The sequence below is a fragment of the Pholcus phalangioides genome, unplaced genomic scaffold (genome assembly GCF_987345545.1).
Source record: "Pholcus phalangioides strain wild (caught in Gottingen) unplaced genomic scaffold, Ppha-v1.0 ptg000012l_1, whole genome shotgun sequence".
Taxonomy (NCBI): domain Eukaryota; kingdom Metazoa; phylum Arthropoda; class Arachnida; order Araneae; family Pholcidae; genus Pholcus; species Pholcus phalangioides.
Window position 1 is genome coordinate 15,805,077 of NW_028301605.1, and position 19,866 is coordinate 15,824,942.

Below are 19,866 nucleotides of genomic sequence, written 5' to 3' on the forward strand. Positions count from 1 at the left end.
TAGAAGTGTAGCGAGGTGTATGGTCCTTGATTTTTGTATACAGAGTGATTAAGAAAAAATCATCCGATTTCAAAATGATTCTACACTTGAAATTGACCATTAAAAAAAATTTGTCATAAAACGTAGACACATTTCTTTTCGTATATTCACATGTTACTTATCATTCTATAAATATATATATTGTTTTTTTAATTTTTAAGAAATACACAATTTTAAATCGGGTGATTCTCTCCAAATCATCCTGTAAAAGTACTAACTTGATATCGTCCACCGCATGCCAGAAGCACGAATGTACAAATTTTCCTTTTTTTATCAGATAATTGGATATCTTGTTTTGCTATCTAAGTTGCGCCTGAAACGCGAATGCAACACACGTGTTTCAATTCGTTACAAAACATTTTAGGAAAATAACTAACATGGTACAGTGAACATTCAAACGTCATTTCCCCCGTTTTTTTTTTCGTTTTTTCTGCAAGGACTGCACATTCGTGATTCTAGCATGACGGAGCCGGTTATATTGATTATTATACAAGTAGAATTTGTTAAAATTACATGGTATGACACATGGTAATTAGCTCAGTTGAATAAAGGCATTCTTTAGTTTTGACATATTGTTAAATAAAAATGAATCGCTCATTTGGAAATTTTTATTTTGGAGAATCCCTCGCGACCGCGCTAGTTCATTGATTCCCACAGTTTGCGCACCACTGCCTTAGACTACAAAGGCAACGAATCTCAATCTTTCCTTAGATTTTGTGTGCGCTGAGCGGGACCGTTCATGGACAGTAGGACCTAACTCAGACATGAAGATCATAATTGCTGACAGTGGTGGCAATATCACTTGAGTCGACACTAGCACCGATCAGAGGTTCTTGACGGAAACCAGAAGCTGATTGCCAACCTACCCGTTGCACCAACCAGTCTCCCCTACTCATAGGAATGCTCTTGGCAACATGCTCTTAAAAAAAACGTAAACTGTATATAATAACAGTACTCTTCCAGGCCTTTTCCATCGGAAAGAGAATTTTTTTTCCTTTCTCCACCGTAAGCCGATTCGGATTCACCACTCATATACAGGATATACACGCGTATATTTTTAGAAAAACAATACCTTAGTAAGCTAGCGTGTTGCTAGGCAGAAGAACAAAGAACCAAGTTTCAATGGTACTTCTTTTTTTCAAGGTCAGATTATTCACCTTATTTTTACTATTACTGTATTCTTCAAAAATCCTCGGACAATTTTTTGCTGACGACATTATAACCAAGAAAAAAAAAACTATAGTTCTTATTCAGTAAGACATATCCATCTCCCACACTTGTTTTCACTTTTTTTCCTGCCATTGTCTTCCAACGAGTGGGAAGGCGCACCGACGCGTAAAAATAGTGAAAGTTAACTGAACAACAGTAGTAGGAAAGGAAATGCCATATTATATGAAGTGTCAACCCACGCCTTTTCTCAATGATACATACACTCACAGGATTTTCCCGAATCTTTTTCGGTTCACCTTACCAAATCAGGTGAATAGAAGAAAAAACATTTTACGCATGAAGGTCAGAAATATAGAGGATGTCTGGTGGAGAACAACTATCAGAATGAGGCTGCGATTATTTTTTTTAGCGTTTTGGCCTCGATGAAGATATTTTCAATCCAAATGGGCTCCACTGACTTCAATTGAATATACAGTATAGTACAACTCGAGAATGGAGAGATAATACGAGATAACGGCTGATACAAACATTTTTAAAACCCTCGAGCTTACTTAATCCAGAAAATAGATGGAAACTTCCAGCAAACGAACGATTTGAAGAACCGAGTCGAAAACTCGGCGGCATTCTGGTTACTTAAATCCGAGATGCTCCAGTATATCTTCTAGTGCTCTTCAAAAACATCTGGTTAAGATGAGTGTCTCCCAAAGTGGGCAATATCCCCTCCCCGGGGGTAATAGGATGGTCCGGGGGCGTTAAAAGTAATGGGTATAATAAAGGATCTTATAGGGAAAATATTATTATGCGACGAGAAAAAAAAAAATTGAAGGCGGTAGAACAGAAATTTAGAGAAACTCTGGGAAAGATCATGCATAAGGGAGCTAATGAGAAGACAATTCTGAAATTTTAACCGAGAGCATCGATACACTTTTTTCCTTTACCAACCGCAACACTTCTATTTCATAAGTATTTTCAGTATTAAACTTAACATTGTGCGCATGTGTGATGAATCTCCAGCTCATACACCATCAATTCCTCCGTATGATCAGCCGAGATTCAAATCTTGGCATCCAAAGAACAAAACAAGAAGGGTGTTTTTCAACCTGTGATACGTGGACCCATGAAGGCCCGTCATTAAAGGGTCCGCGGGATCATTTTCATTTACCACCATTGCACGAATGACACATTTAATGCAGTGAAATTGTAACTTATTGTTTTCATGTTTTTAATGACACGAGAATTATCTAAAATACATTTTGAATTTTATAGAAGGAAAGGGATGGCTCGAAATTGAACTTCGCTTACAGGGGTCCGCGGTACATTGACCTTCATTACAGGGTATCCGTGATATCAAAAAGGTTGGGAAACACTGGTGGTCGTACAGAGATCAAAACAAATGCATTAAGAACGGCAGTATATATGTCCAAATACTTGGCATGATATATTTCCAAATAAGTGGATGGTTCAGTGTGTGAAACAGAAAAACCCACTAAACATTCCTATACTACGAACAGCAAGTTCAAGGACGATTTTCTATAAACATGCGTCATTGAAAGGCATGTTTTCATGGCTCTACTTCGTCATCACACCCTCTGAAGCAAAGGACCGCATGATCCACCATACACATAACATTCGAATACGTTGGAAGGAATTAAAAAAAAAAAAAGGAAAGATAAAAGGCAAAGACATACAAACAAGCATGACGCAATATCCGAACGATATTTTGGTATTTTAACGGCACAACGGTGGGAAGGGGAAAATAACATACATCGCGCATGACCAGCTGTCTCTACACCTCGTTGGTTGTTTTTGCGGTAGAAGAGAATACGTTCACCTCATTCTGTATTTTTTTAATCTCCTGTTGTTTTCCGAAAGAACAAATTTTTCTTGGCAGTGTGCCACGTTGAAAAAAAGACACACACTGGTTGACGAAATATTATGAGCGAGTCACAACGCCACAACATCAGGAGAAAAAAATATTATAATTCAATAGTGTCAAAGCTCGAATTGCGTGGCTTGGAGATAATGACGTGTACACATTTTCAATTTTTTAATACTCCCACAGCCCAACCGCATAGGACAAACAACACAGAATCCCACGAGCGTGAACAAACACGCTTGTCAGCGCTGCTTATCGTAGTTGATAGGAACTACAGAGAGATGGCCTAATCCAGATGATACTCTTCTTTAAGCTTTTTACCCTCATTGAAGAACCTCCATGATATGATTCTGAGATGAGCATATTTAAACGAATCCTTACATCTATATTTCTCCTACGGGAAAACAACTTTTCTTCCCATAAGAATTTGCATTACCATACACACTCGCACACGCGCTAACACACACCCAGGCACGACTAAACGTGACAGTGGTGGGTGTGAAACCACTTTCCGCGATGATTGGGTGCACGTTTCAAACTAAACGTGCTTCTCGAAGTGAAAAAGACCCGGAGGAAAAAACGTTTCCAACACTCGTTCAAATTCCATTACCAGTCATGTATATAACCATTATATACCAATTTTATTTTATTTTTTTATATATGTGCACACATTTATAGGGGCAAAAAGACTAAAACCAGCCGGTAATTCTTGTTGGGGTTTTTTTTTTTTTTTTGCGATAGCATCAATCTGTACACATAGGTAATTGAATTTCAGTCGTAGGCGTATATACCCGCACAGTCTTGATCCAGAGGACGCTATCAATTGAATTCGGACCCGACTCAATTTGCATACTTGGTTTATATTACGTGAGACAATTTTTTTATACATACCGTAGCAGACAACATAAGGCCGCACCTCATTCAGTATCAACGTTTGGAGTTATCGTAACTACAAAACTACTCAATACCAAAAAGTGAATTCATACGTCAGAGATGATTTTTTAATACTTATTTTATTAAGTATAAAAAAAATTGTAGTAACATGGCCGTGTCATTACTGTGAAGGCTGACATTACTTTTACTATTTACTTTCATAAATCTAATTTCGCATAATTGCCAAGTTTCCCACAGCTCAAACACTTCTACTATGAGGCTACTTGGGAAAAAAGAAATCACGTGATGTGTCATGTGGAGCATCTGTAACTAAGCCGTGCTAAATATACTATTACTGTATACACACGTGCTGATGAGATCTTTTGATGGAATCTCAGAAAACCGTAACTGCAACGCATGTGTGAGAGCAAAGGCCTTCGAATTTCTCCGAGGTCACGAATTGCTTACATAGTGTAATCGAAAGATCGGGGAGAAAAATTAAATAACGGTAAGAAAATAGAGAAGATTTTGGAAATATTTTACTGTAACGTGGTTTCGGGAAGAGAGAAAAAAAAATATTTCAAGGTTCCATAATCTTTGAAAGAAGCATATTTACAAAAAAAAAGCAAGCCCTTTGGATCCACAAATGCGGAAGAGGAAAGAAAACGCCTAACCTTCGCACCTCAGTCTAGAGTTTATTATCCTAACAATTTTCAAACGCAAAAAAAAAAAGACACAATTTAGAATAAACAAACAAATGCATGTCCCAGAAAACATTCACACAGACACGAATCTAATCGTGACGAATTCAGACTTTCAGATAAACAAGTACCAAATTTAGAAACAGGGCTTCACCAGGCTTTCCTAACGTGATCAGGTGACAGAGAAGCCTCGGCTGATTCACTCAATGCCTGACCCGGAAAAAAAACCGATCCCGGATAAGGAATCACAGCAAAATACGTAAAACAACATGCTGACAAAAATGAAGAGAGGGGATGAACAAAAAACTGCGTTGTGAGGGCGAATGATACGCACCATAAACTGATTACTGATGATGAGAAAAAGAATTATGATAGATTTCCACTTATGTTACAACGTTACAAAAAGAAAAAACGTGACATTATTTTTTCATAGATAACTCCGTTACGCAAACAAACAAAATGAGATCGGTTTTTCATTAGTCTGTGCCAAATCTGCATAACTTACCTTCGAACTCAGTTATAACGACATCAATGAAGAGACCGCGAAATAGTGTCGTTGTTATCGAGGATGTTTTAAAATACATACAGTACTACAGTACTAGGTTACAAAGTTGAAATGCAAAATCAGATAGTTAATTCTCTCTAACGAAAATTATGTGGAAATACACAAATGGATTGCCATGAGTACTGTATTGGACGATCAATATTCACCAAACTAAGAAAATGGCAAAATACGACACAAACGAGTAATCTACCGATACTTGAAAAAAAATTGGAAATAAAGTATGTAAAAAAAAACCATTCAACAACAGTGGTTTTTAAATTAACGGCTTTCGGAATGTTCACAATGATTCTAATCTCTACCAGAATTCCAATCGAGAAAAGAAGGGAAAAACTATCTTAAGCACTTACTTGCATTCAACTTTTAGTTTCTTGATTTGACAATGCACTTAGAGTTTTGAAAACTGCCTCCTAAGTGTCGAAAAATTTCTGATGATGGATGGTGTGGAGGTTCCATGCAAATTTCGGGTGGGGCCAGATCACAATCTTAAATAAATGAAAGAACGGATAAAAAATATTTTCCCAGCGGATTTCGTAACATTTCTCATCGAGAGAGGGTCCAAGTTACACTCGAGTGGCGAGCCATCGTCATCCATCAATTTTTGATAGATAACTAATGTACCATTCCTTCATGTTTTACAACATCTGAGTTTTTTTTTATATATATCTCTCTCATAGATTCGGAAAACAACGACTGTTCATCTTCTGAAGATATATGACAGTAGTATAAAGGGTTGGTAGGCTAAAAGTACACACACCACACAACTTCCTTATCTCCCTCCTCCTCTCGAAGCAAAAATCCAATTCATGAGACGTTACTCCACCCAATGGCATAAGGCCCAACGTGTAGCGGTAATACTCCAGATTACAGGAAAAAAGCCGGAAACCATTCTTTTGCATCGTGTGGTGGAAATTGTACAAAGTGCATACTGACACGCATTCTTGTCCACCCTGATTTTATACAGTACAATAGCACATGCATGTGGCTCCAAAAACTGAGAAAAAAAAGGAAGCTGGTGGAGAAGGGAAAAACTCTCTTAGGCCGGGATTACAGTGTAAAAGTTTCAAAAAAGTCATTTATAAAACTTGAAAAATGCAACCAAGAGCATAGGTTGCATATGCTCGAATGTAACTAATAACCTTATTGGTTGAATTTTTCAAGTTTTATAAATGAGCTTTTATGAAACTTTTATAGTGCAATACTGGCTTTAGAGAAAGTCACTTTATCGTCCTTTTAACTCTTTATCAGTAGTCATTTATCGAAAGTGTGAAAGCTTATTTAATAAAAAAAGCTTGCTTCACAACTCTGAGGGAAATAGCAACTCTTCTTCTTCCCCATTACACAATGTATAATTGGGTGCCAATGTCACACATCCTAATGAATGCGGAATTACGAAGACATAAAAATCCTACGTACACAGACACATGATTGAACAGTTAACAAGATGTTCAATCGATATGTTTAAAACTAAAAAAAAAACTAGTAACTATATACATTTAACACTTCCCGCGGTTTTATAAATTTCACTGATCCACATAACACTAGCACAGTTGAAATAACCAAACCCTCAGTATAATGCCACTTGCTTTTTTCCGATTTTGTGCAGGTCCCTTCCCTATTCTATTATTTATACTGCATGCATATTCTTATACTACCCCAAGGATGGGGGGAAAATACATACAGTACTGTATTTCAAACAGGTTGGAGGGAATGAGAAGCTCCAAGAGACAGGGGTCTCACGAAGCTCTTTAGGCTCTTCATTGTCGAAATAACAGGGTTTTAAAGAGCGAGATATCGCGTAATTGCAAATACAAAATATAATGGTGAGTGAGATATCATGTAAATGCCGCTGAAAAGGTTAACACATCTGTTCTTAAATTTCACTCAAAAAACCTAATGTGGCATCACCAGAAATATTCATTACACTGTATGTGTTGAATACACGGAAAACTAAAACTTATTCACAGGGCCGGTTCTGGACATTTTTCAAGTGTAAGGGAATAATATTTTGGTGATAAAAAAATCACCCCTCCCCTTCAGTTGGCGCCTTCTGCGGCTACGTAGTTTGCAGGATTCAAGATCCGGCTCTGCATATTCATAATTAATAAAATCAAATGTATAAGATATACTTTCTCTTAAAAACAACATACCGTGTATGGTATGGAGTAACTCTAAAATCCAGAACAATTAAAGTAATTTCATACATGATTATATTCAAAGACATGAGCTGAGAGAGAGTAAGCAAGATCAATAATCAAGAAATAGTACAAATAATTTGTGCACTAACGCCGTTGTCTTCATGTAAAATTGTATTAATAAAGAAAGCAAATTTTAGCCCTCACTAGCTTAAAAGCTAATTATTTAGCCCTTTCACAGCTCTAGTAAGGATATTTATCCATATGAATCCACATCCAAAATATGAGTTCATATGGATCTCCATAAAAGGTTCTGATATACTTGTTTTTCTTATTTATAACAAAGAAATGTTATGGGTCAATATATTTTTAAAGATGGGACGAATATTCGGCCTATTCAGCCCTTTTGCCGAATATTGTTTAGGTATTCAGCCAAATATCTGTGTACATCAAACTAATTCTAAAAAATATATTAATGGGAATTTTTCTTCTAAATTAAAAATTTACTGATTATATTTTATTTGGTATTTCGTATATTTCCCCCTTCCCCCATCAAAGAGATTATGTCAGGGTAAATTCCTAGATAAAGAGGAAACACTAAACTGAAAATAGAATCCTATCGCAATACAGCCGGGTTTCCCTGGAGCAGATTTTTCTACGGTGCGTGCAGCGTAAAAACGCTGATTGGTACCTCAGGTTTTTTGACCAATCAGCGTTTTCACGCTGCACTCGGCGCTGAAATTCCACTCCTAGGAAAACCTGGCTTAAAGTAGAAGTGCGCACGAATAACTTAAGTTCAATTGAAGGATGTATCCAAACAAAATACATATTAAATACATATTAAGCCACTGAAAGAGGCAAACCTGGCGAAAGAACATACAAACAGAACCATATTAATGGTTTTGCTTCCTGTGGGTTACAAGAATTCTGCCGCCCTTCTCCAATTCTAGTCTAATTTTCTTGACTACTCTTTCCTCGAATACGCTACTCTGTGCTATAACCCGCATTGCCTCTCCTGTAAGTACACCCGTGTCGCTAAAGTCACTCTTTTAGTCATTCACATGCTTGCACACTGTTTTGGTCACTCACATTCCTGCACATGCCCTAGGTTACTCACTGACCAGATCCCTCGCTTTGTAGGTCACTCGTTTGGTGATTCACATGCTTGATCATGCTCTAAGTCACTCACGTGCTTGAAAACTCTGTAGGTCACTCACTGATCTAGTCCCATACTGTCTGAGCAGAGGCGGATTTATTGAGGGTTACATATAAATTTCACCGCCTTTCTCTCATTCTACTAATCTTGTACCATTGAATAATGCGTAGGTATTCGGCCGAATATCTGTGTTAACCTAAGTACATCAAACAAATTTTCAAAAATTACATCAGTTGAAATTTTTCCCATAACTTGAAAATTTACTGATATTTTATTGTGTGGTGTATTTCTCTTTCTGTGAAAGAGGTTACGTCAGGCTGAATTTCTAGAATAGGGATAATACGAAACTGAAAATAGAATCCTAGTGCAATAAAAGGTGGAAGTGAGCATGAACTAGAGAAGCCAAGTTCGCTACTGAAAAATGTACTTAAACAAGATTCCTATTGAATTGATGAAAGGGGGCAAAAGAAAATCTGAAGAAAATCTATATTCTATAACATAAAATCGCAAACTCGAAAAGGGCCTGTTTCTATACAACGGAAATCGGTAACGATTTTGGGTAAAGTTTTCATTTAACTCTCGAATATATCGGGAACCGTTTGACCCATCGGGACCAAATTATGTGTACGTACCGAGAAGCGTACCCCTCACATCCTGCAGCAGGGCCCTAGACTGGGATAGTTGGCAGGCATCCAAACCAGCTTTTCCACGGGACCCTATGTGGTTATTATAGTGTGAAAAATCAAAAAGTGGTAAGAATAGTTCTGGCCCCTGTCAGCCCTGCCCTTGTGGGGACCATGCCGAGAGATATGTATGATATACATAAATCACCAGTGCTCGTAACAGAGTCGGGGTACCCAGGGCGTGGCATTGCCCATGTACCTTCATGAGGAAGTTAAAAAGTTTTATTTCCAGGGGGCCTTTGACGGATCTCATTTTTTTCTTCCTGCTTTAACATTGAAAAATTTGCAATAGCGGAAGCCCAAGATATATCCAGTCTGGGGCCCCATAAGAATCTGCGAATTGAGGCACGGCTCCTTGATTGGGCGGCCTTAAATTTTATTCATTGGGGACCATTCAAGTATTACGTAAGGAGATTTTTAGCCATTTTTGACCCCCCTTCCCCCCCCGTAAGCAAAATACTGACCCCCCCCCCCCTGTCAGCAGCTTAGAATATTTCATATCTTCAAAAAGGGTGGTTGATGACGTAAGCAACCTTCAAACACCCCCCCCCCCCCCGATGCTGACGTAATATTTGAATGACCCTTGTTAAAATGAATACAAATAAAAAATTTTCGTGGCCCTCACAGGGGAATGTCCGACAAGTCTCCAGGTCTAGCCCCCATGAAAAAGTTGACAGATTTATTGTCAACTGTGGATTTATCCAACAGGGCTTGGATGAATCTCAATGATTTTAGTTTTGTTTAACATTGTAAAATTTGTAACAGCGGCAGCCCGAGATAAATCCAGTTTGGGAACCCACACTAAAAATCTGCGTATTAGGTCCCGGGTAATTGGTTGGGGGCCCTGAATTTTATTCGCTGTTAAAACGAATATAAGTGAAAATTTTTCGTGGCCCTCACAGAGGGGATGTCCGACAAGCTTCCAGGACGGGGACCCCATGTGGAAGTTGACAGGTTTCATTTTGGGGCCCTGGATGAATCGCATTGTTTTTTTTGTTGTTTTACACTGTAAAATTTGCAACAGTGGACGCCCGAGATAAATCCGGTCTGGGCTCCGCTAAAATTTTGCGAATTTTGTCCCGGGTCTTTAATTGGGGGTCCTCGAATATTTATTTGTTGGTAAAATGAATAGAAGTGAAAATTTTTCGTAGTCCAACAGGGCTCCAGTCTGGGGACCCCCCCCCCCCCACGGAGAAGTTTTCTGGGGGTACTTGATGCATCACATTTACTTTTTTCCCCTTTATTATTGTAAAATTTGTCAGTAATGTCACTTGACATGTCACTTTTCATAGTACTGAAAACCTTGTTTGAAGATGGAAAACTTAGATTGGATCAAGGATTCTGCCATGCCCATCAAACTTCATGGATGCCTTGGTGGTATCGGTGATATCTGATGATTGCATCAAATGCTGATCCTACCAAGAGATTGTGGTGTTATGCTAAAAAAAATTGATCAGCTGTTATCAGCTTTTGGCAACAACTATAGGGAGCCATGTTCGAGGTCCAATCCAGATCCGTGCTGGAGACAGTCCAATTCAATGTCCTGATACATAAAATCCATGGTCAAAGTGCAACACATTCTTACAATATCAGTACATGTATTCTCATACTGTCCAAGCAAATGTACACGCAATTTTGCATTACAGAAATGTCCCGTTTTGAAATGGAAATTTATTAACAAATTAGCAAGACATACAAAGACACAGAAATTAATAACACTACATAAGCCCTGGACAAGCGCCAGGTCACCATGGCAACTAGAAAACTGGTTTGGCATCACAAATTTTCTAAATGTGGTAGCTAAATTGGACTAAATTTTTTAAATGCAGTAGCTAAATTGGACTAAATTTTCTAAATTGCAGTCTAAGGGAGACACAAAATTTTCTGATTTCATTAAGCAATGTCTTTTAACATGGGGAAAGTAAAAGAAAATATTATTTAAAACTTTCTTTTTTTTGAGCCAAATAGGCTACCATGTTTGGCTCTTAAGAAATTGGGCTGGCCCCTAAATATTTTGTAGATTGATCAAGCCCTGCACTACATATACAAACATAGACATACATGATCCACTTCTATTGTGCATAAGGTATCAGGTACAATCCGTCTAAGGAATTTGCTAAAATTTAGTTTGTAAAAATTTACGTTGGTGGCAAATACACATACAGAGCAGAATGATTCTACCAATAATATGAAGATTAAATTAGAATAGGTTTACATACAGAACCGGGAAAGACATAATACACTTATTCAATCAAGATGTTCATTTGCATAAAAATATTCATGTAATAATCCATTTCAATTCAGATGTTCTAATATTTTGAAGCAAAGAACAACATTCTTTGTTACATCAAGCAAGAAATTAGAAATATTCAACCTACTTTATGCATTTTTTGCCACTGATAGCTAAAAAAAGAACCTCTTACAAAATGGAAATGTAAATTATAGCAATAATGTGAATTTGAGCTTCCTAAGTTGAGTATTTTTTATGAACTGCACTCGTAAATATTTGGAACGTTCTAATTTTTTGAAATGTTTAGCCTAATCTGTATCAAACTTGGACAACTTCCATACAACATTTCAAACTTGCTGTGGAGGTGAAGCTTGACAATTGCACAGAATATGAACAAACACGTTTCATGCAATATTAGATTTCAATAATTTATTGTGACATTGTCAGCTGCTAATAACAACACAACCATTAGGCCTATTATTATAATTTTTTTAAAATAGAAATCTTCAGAGATTTGTGAAGGTTGTATTTTCAATATCAAAGTTATCACTTATCAAAGTTAAACCTCTATTTAAATTACATTCCCGAAAAGGGACACCTCTATTTAAGGAACAGCATTTTACCAATGCATCACTCGGTTGCCCGCAAAAACAAAATGACTGGAGCTGGTTGCATACTCCAACAATGTACATAGGTCTATGTCATTGTTGGACACAACACACATATTGAGACTTTGAATGACAATGTGCTGACATGAAAGTAGATTCAGTGAGTGCCCATTCTATACATTTTTATGAATGGTTTAGGCTAATGCATAAAAAACTAAAAGAAGAGGACAAAGATTAACCTTTTTAATAAAATTTTATGGGATGGAGATCTTAATTCGTCTAGTGAACTGACAATTCATATGGAGGGGAAAAGCTTTGAAGTTGAAGTCTGTAAAACACACAATTTTGAGTGATTTCCTGGGGTATGGTATAGCCACTCGCTTTATTCTAGCCTGAATTTCTTTGTTCTTTTCTGAAATGTGTTTCACACACCTGTTAGCTTGGAACTCTGGGATATGTGAACCTTTATTTTGAAAACCCACGAATGTAGGGAAGAACTTATAGATAGCCAGTGGTTCTCAACCAGGAGCTATATGGTCCCTTGTGGTCCTGGGATATTCTGGGGGGGGGGGGGGCACAGCAGAAAATTAAGTAAAGTGGAAGCCATAACAGGTACTCAAGAGGGCCACAGAGAGCTGTGGAAAAAATGTAGATGCGAAAAAATTATCCTTTCAAGTGAAAAAAAATATGGCAGGGAAAAGAGTGTGACCACTTTTTAGCAAAACCTGCCCTTAGAAAAAAATTGGTAAAATTACTTAACGAAAAATCAAAATAGAACTACAAATACAAATACAACGCCACAACAGGCAAAATGCCCAACGAGGTGGCTGATAAAAAGATGCCCATAAAAATATAATAATCGATATATCTAGATATAATATAATATCTAGATATAATCGAGTTTATCAAGTACCGAAACCAAATAAAACATTATATAAAAAGAGCTTTTCCTTCATTGCCCCTAAGGTATTGAACATTTTTCACACTGAAAATCAATTTAATAATAATAAAAACATAAATCATGAGATTTTTGACTTCGTCAGACGCATAGATTATGAAACCATTTAGATCATAGTTTCCCAACCTTTTTTGTCTCATCGCCCCCTTCTTCAGAATTTTTTTTCTCCCAGCGCCCCCCAACGCAATCTAACCCATAGGATCCTATGTTATATCCGTAGCTTCTACCGCCCCTCTGGAACATTCCAGCACCCCCAAGGAGGCGTTAACGCCCACGTTGGGAATCACTGATTTAGATGAAAGTATTGAAAGAGCGAAAGAGTATAATAATAAATAAAAGAAGTGGTGTACGATGGTTGCATTATATTGAGCTTCACGAAAAACAACTTAATTGTGAACATTATTCAGATATATATAGATAAGGGAAAATACATTTTTGAACACATATCTAATAGATATAATAATGCTGTTGCAAGAGAAAGAAAAAATATTCTATAGCTTATTCCTTTAGGCCTGCTGGAAGGACTTTTCAGTCCCTTGGGGTTACAAAGTGTTTGTTTGTAATATGTGTACATCCATTTTTTTTTTTTTTTTGTGTATTATATATTTGTATTTGTGTAACACATTTCTAGATTTGTGTACTAAATACTTGTATTTATGTAACACATGTTTGTATTCGTGTAACACGTCTGAATTTGTGTATTACGTTTGCATTTGTGAAATTAAAAAAAAAAAAAAGAACCAGGGTCATCTTAATGCATGTACCAATCCAGGCATTGTTCATGGGACCTCATATCAACAGAATGCCTACTCAGCGCCCTCTTAACTAATGGGATCTTGGCAGGCAGGGTGTGTTTCTCATGAGTCAGGCAATGAACAAGTGTGAATTTATTGGGGGACCCCTTACATTTTGTGTTCTTTGAGGCAGGTGTTGGTAGAATAAAGGCCAGTGCCTATAATACATAAAGTAGCTAATTTCGGGGACCTGAAAATTTGCAGGTTTTGGCACATGCTTGATTCGTCTAATGAGAAACTGGTCCTGCCCGGAGTGCATCGAGATAATAAGATCTAGTTACAATTTGAGCATGAGTATTTACATACTCACTGTGTTGGCAGTTAATTTTAGCCAAGTAGGGGAGCGCCAGAAAAATAATTTTTCTATGATGCTGTTAAGAACACCTTGGGCCAACATGATGAGGTCTGGTACTAAGATAAATCTATACTTCTATGGTTTTCAAGAATAAATGCACAAATATGTAGGCCTAAGCTTTTACTTCCAGTTCCAGAACATCATTTGACCTGGGAGCCCAGTGATGTTGAAACGGCTCGGCATAGAAACGCTACAAAGATGAAACTCCAACCCAGGGATGTGGAGACTGATGTTGCTATTTGTTCATTATATATATTTACTTTTAAAAATTGATTCAATAAGTACAAAGATATAAGTATGCTTCTGAATGAGGCTGGCTTCTAGTCTACAAGTTATCAAACCCATTTTCTCACCAATAAGGTGTTAAGTGAGATGACTCACTCCAATCAATATTTTATATTTCACACACACACACACACACAATAAGATTCTCATTTTTTTTCTTACCCTGTGTATATAATATGGCAAGTGTAAGATAAAAGATGAGATGGCATGGGTCCGCCCCATTGCTTTTAAAATATACATCCATCCTAATATGTGTACATTCATCCATCTTAATGGAACCCAGAAACTTTTTTCCAACTCCCAACCCCATCTTGTCTGTAATCACCATAAAATTTGTTAATTGTGACAGTACCCAATTGTCCGGGAAAAATATGTTGTAAAAATTTTGTACTTTTTTTCCTTTTTCTTTTTCGACACAAAATAAAGTGTTCCAGACTGCCACGAAGCTGGGCTGGAAAAGATCTCAGCAATGGGATAAGTCCAGTGGCAAATCTTTAACGTTCATTCATTCATTGCTCCAGAAAGAGGATTAAAAAGGGCCCCCCCATGAGAAGAAAATATTATCCAAAGGGTGTGTCCATGGGCTGAAAAAGGTTGAGAAACACTGCTATAGAGTCCATTACCATTTTCCATTTTTGCAGAGTTCGTGGAAGAAAATCTCTCTCATAGCAAATCATGAGAGCAGTTTTTCCTTATGCTATGCATAATTTCTTTCATTTTCATGTCCAAGAGTGTCTGTTATTCAGACATCCTTGTTCAGAGGTTGACCTTAATGTTAATCCAATAGGATGTGTTTTTTGCTCAAACAAAATGTGATCAATGTACAGAGATTACTATTGCTCGGAGGAGCAAGCCAGTATGGATAGTTTCACTGCTTATGTCTTTCTATAAAACCAAATATTGTCACTGCCATTGATGACACAGTGGTGAATGACTGAATCACAGTTTTATGCAGTTTTTCCAACTTTGAGGCACAAATGTGCTTAGGTCTTCCATTTGGAAAAAGTCTCTCCGAAAATAAGTATGTTATTCACACACGATCTAACTTTCTTTAGTAATAAGGGTGGGGGGGGGGGGGGAACTTTTTGATCATTGTAACCTCTTAATGAATGGACACCCTCGGGACCAAAGATTGTCTGTCCGTTGATAGGTAGTGAAAAACTTGGGTCTTACACAGATTGTTTATGACATGAGAGGACTTGCGTCAATCAAACTCCACATGAGAACAAAACACTGCAAAAATAGACCTACGGGGGACCAAGTATGGGGAATGTACAAGTGGTGCTACCAGCTGGTGACCAATTAAAGAGGGTGATTCTTTCCCTCGCCATCATCACAAGCATAGACAGCAAAGCTGGAAGGAGATTATGGCCAGTGATGGACATTATGGTTTTTTCTGCGAACAGGTGGTTGCAGGAGGTGATATCCATTGTCATATCATATAGGTGTGCAGAGACAAAGCACCATTAAGGCAAACTGTGTTCAGATAGTTGGCCAAGTTCAACAGTGGACAGGAAAGTGCAGCCAAAGATGTGAGTACCAATACCACCTACAAGACAACCTTCAACATTGCATACAGTAGCAAATGTCCATGCTATGTGAAGCTGGGCTGGAAAAGATCTTGGCAATGGGATAAGTCCAGTGGCAAAGCCTTAACGTTCATTCATTCATTGCTCCAGAATGAGGATTAAAAAGGGCCCTCCCTCCCCCCCCCCCCCCATGAGAAGAAAATATTATCCAAAGGGTGTGTTCATGGGCTGAAAAAGGTTGAGAAACACTGCTATAGAGTCGTGGCAGTCTGGAACACTTTATTTTGTGTCGAAAAAGAAAAAGGAAAAAAAGTACAAAATTTTTACAACATATTTTTCCCGGACAATTGGGTACTGTCACAATTAACAAATTTTATCCAAGTTTGCACAAACAAGAGCATAGCATTTGATGAGCTGCACAACAAAACAGGACTTGCTCAAGGAACACTGCAGTCGATTATTCACAGCAGTTTGTGTGAGGTCACATTTGACCAGGGGAAATGCAGGCTGTTGGCCATAGATGGCACAACAAAACACCTACAGTGTAGTTCACCCCACAGCCATTCGAAAACTCCCAGCCAAATGGCAGAAGTGCATGGAATTGAATGGGGAGTTTTTCTAATTCAGTTTTTGTGAATAAACCATTTTCCACCCTATGACTGCATTTGTGTCAATCCTTTCTGTACAACCTAAATACATGAAGTCCACTGATATAATTAGAAAAAGTGTCCGTTAACAGAAGGTTCCAATATGGAACCAGACCAGCATAAGATTTTAACCCTCATGACCAGCCCAAAGGGCTGATAGTGAGATTAAGGACGGGTCCAAGAAGGGCATATGAAGAAAGAAATTTTGTTAGTCAGTAAATGTGTGCGTGAAAGTGTAAAAAACATAAAAAAAATTGTCAATTCCGGAAAAGTTGGTCAAATTTTGGTCCGAGAGGGAAAATGCCGCCAATAGCACTTCAGAAAGCTGTGACGTCAATACAAAATCATCCAGATTGGCCCAAAACAGATTGCTGCTATCTCCAATATGGAACCTTTCACACATTCCACTTTATATACTACATCACAAGTGTTCAAACATTATCCAAATGGTTAGCAAATTTAACACAAACCCACCCAGGGTTATCGAATCCTTATTGGAAGAGGGTGTACAATATTTTCTGTCTATGAGCCAAAAACAGATGTACCTATCATCTGGGCCACATAGGTGGAGATAGATGTGAAAGTCTGGGGGGGCACGATGATTGCTGGGGGGGGGGGGAATGATGATAATGATGTCAATTCATGTATACACATATACATTAGATCAGTAACCCCCCCCCTTGATGTTGAGCTCCCCCCCCCTATTGTCACCCATGCCGGGCCATCTTAAGAGCATCATCGGCTCCTGGGCAAATTGATTTTCATGAAACCCATCATCCTCCCAAGCGGGGCTCCCACAACTAGATGCTTGGTCAGCCAAGGCAAGCATGCATTTTGACGACCCCTCTCCTTTGTAATGTTGAAGGAGAGGTTAAACAGTGAAATTTTTTACCTTCCCCCACCCCTGCATTCAGGGCACTACTTCACCACACACCAACTCCGGCCATAATGGTATATCCAATTTGCTGCCTTAAACGAGTTGGGTTAGAAATAAAGGCGCCATCCATTGGTGGTCACCTCAAGCTTGTTAAGAAAAATATCCTGCATTCTTCCCGGGATTGAATCTAGGACTTGACGGCAACCTTCACCCAGTGGTAGACGAATATCTTACTACCACGCCACTTGGGCACTACGCTCAGGGTACTCGACTCCCCTGCTCCCCCTTCCTTGGTTGCAGCCCTACTTACAAGGGAAAGGGCAATTATTATATATATATTTGTTTTTTCACACCATTTACTATACATAGGGACTGTGAAAAGTCTGGCCGGGGGGACGGATCCACCAAAGATCCCAGCCTAAGAACCCTGTTGCAGGATATGGGGGGGGGGGGGGGATATTAGAGAAACCGCAAGACACCCAGGCTCTGTCGCAAGAAGCAACATAAGCTCTTCGCCCTCCCCAGAAGGGGGTAGGTCCAGGGCATCTCCGGCAAAACCATTATTTATTGATACGTCAAAGATTACATATAGTGAAAAGAAATTAAAAATTATGTAAAAAGAAGAATCAAATTAATCAAGTTAAAGTCAAAGTGCAATTGGGGGGGGGGGGTATGCTGAGGTCTTTACCTGGCTAGAAATAACTTCCAATTTACATGCATTACTCTCACATATTTTAACCAGAACTTTTCACAAGACTCCCTTCTGCAATTGAATTATCCCGCATCCCCCCCCCCCCGGGTCCCATATGTTAAAACAGCAATGTCTACGATATTATATAGATTCATACTGATTTAGTAGCAGCTGCCACGGGGGGCCGGATAGAAACACTTGGTTGGGGCCGCATCTGGCTCGATGGCCCCAGAGGCTTTGCGTCCCCTCTGCTCACATTCCGAAAAAAAACCCTCCAAGTAGTACATGGGGGGGGGGCCTTCTTCCCGATTATAGAAATAAATATCGGGTCACAAATATCCATCTCGAACACAAAATTTGACCATGTCGGAGTCTCCAACCAGGTCACACACACATAAACAGATCGATGATGATGATGCGAGCGATGCAATACCTGCATTGAAATTGATATTCCCGATTTAATCAATACTTCTAGAATATTAAAAAAGAACAAGTTCCGAATGTATTATTTAGATCACACATCGCACAGCATTACATTCGGGGAGTATATGAGGGGCGGGAGGGAATAATCATCAACCCACTCGAAAAAAAAACGACAACAATGTAATGACTATAATTAGAATATAGTTGGAATAGCAAATTTCGTCTCACCTTTTTGTGGCGACCTTTGAAAACAACGGCAAATGCTCCGTGTCCAATTAGATCCTTCGTGTAATATTCATAATCTCCGACACTCTCCATTTCCAAAAAACAAAAACAATAGGACTAGGATATACAGTAGTAACAGTGATGGTGGTAATTTTCTTTACACCTAAATTTCAGTCTACACATCTCAGTGGTGTGATGATAATAATAACAATACGATCTCCACTCTGTCGTCGTAATCCATCCCTGGACGATCACATAGAGTTATCGCACAACGCCATATATATATATTTTGCTTTAATATTATCGTATGTACACAACATGCATTACGCCACTGATGTCAGTTTCATTGTGCGACGAGCGTATTTCTCTTTTAAAGTGACTAGCGTAGGGATTACAGCTGAGCCATTCCCGTTCTCTTTCCCCCCGTTTCTTCTTATCTAAATACAAGCTGCTACGCGCATGTCCGTGATCAGACGACGGGAGTAGGAGAAGAAAATTAAAAAATTATATAAAAACATAGGTCGTGGAGCGACACCTATGGGAAGTTATTTGAGACGCAGTATCGCGATTGTCTTTTGTTTTTTTATGAAAGTTTGTGGTGGACTGACCATATTTTTTTCCCTCCGAGAAAGTGAGACGAGGGAAATACGGGACCGAGATAAAAATAATGTCAAAGGTTCTGTCAAAAATTATTGCTTTCAGGACCCACCCGTGGCGAATTAAATTCGGTTGAGGCCCCGGGCGCAGAATGAAAATATTGGGCCCCTTTAATTAGAAAAAAATGTAAAGTGTGGGTTTTTACGGGGCCCTTCAGTTGTCGGGGCCCCACATAGGTGGAGATACGGTGCCGCCCCCAGCTTCAAAATTGGAGCCCACTGATGGGTCCGCTGATGGACCCGTGACGAATTAAATTCAGTTGAGGCCCCGGACGCAAAAATAAAATATTGGGCCCCTTAAATTAAAAGAAAAGGGTAAAGTTTGGGTTTTTTTCGGGGCCTTTCAGAAGTCGGGGCCCCGCATGGGTGGAGATACGGTGCTCCCTCAGCTTA

General features: G+C 38.6%; 1 protein-coding gene across 1 annotated transcript in view; it reads right to left on the reverse strand.

The window, feature by feature from the left end:
* Atg1 (serine/threonine-protein kinase unc-51-like protein Atg1) overlaps positions 1 to 19,259 on the reverse strand; it is a 104,903-nt gene extending 85,644 nt beyond the window's left edge. The window contains exon 1 of the mRNA XM_089240266.1: positions 18,821 to 19,259. Within this exon, the coding sequence (XP_089096392.1) occupies positions 18,821 to 18,910 (90 nt within the window). The 5' untranslated portion in view covers positions 18,911 to 19,259. The remainder of the gene's footprint in view (positions 1 to 18,820) is intronic.
* Between the last annotated feature and the right edge of the window lie 607 nt (positions 19,260 to 19,866).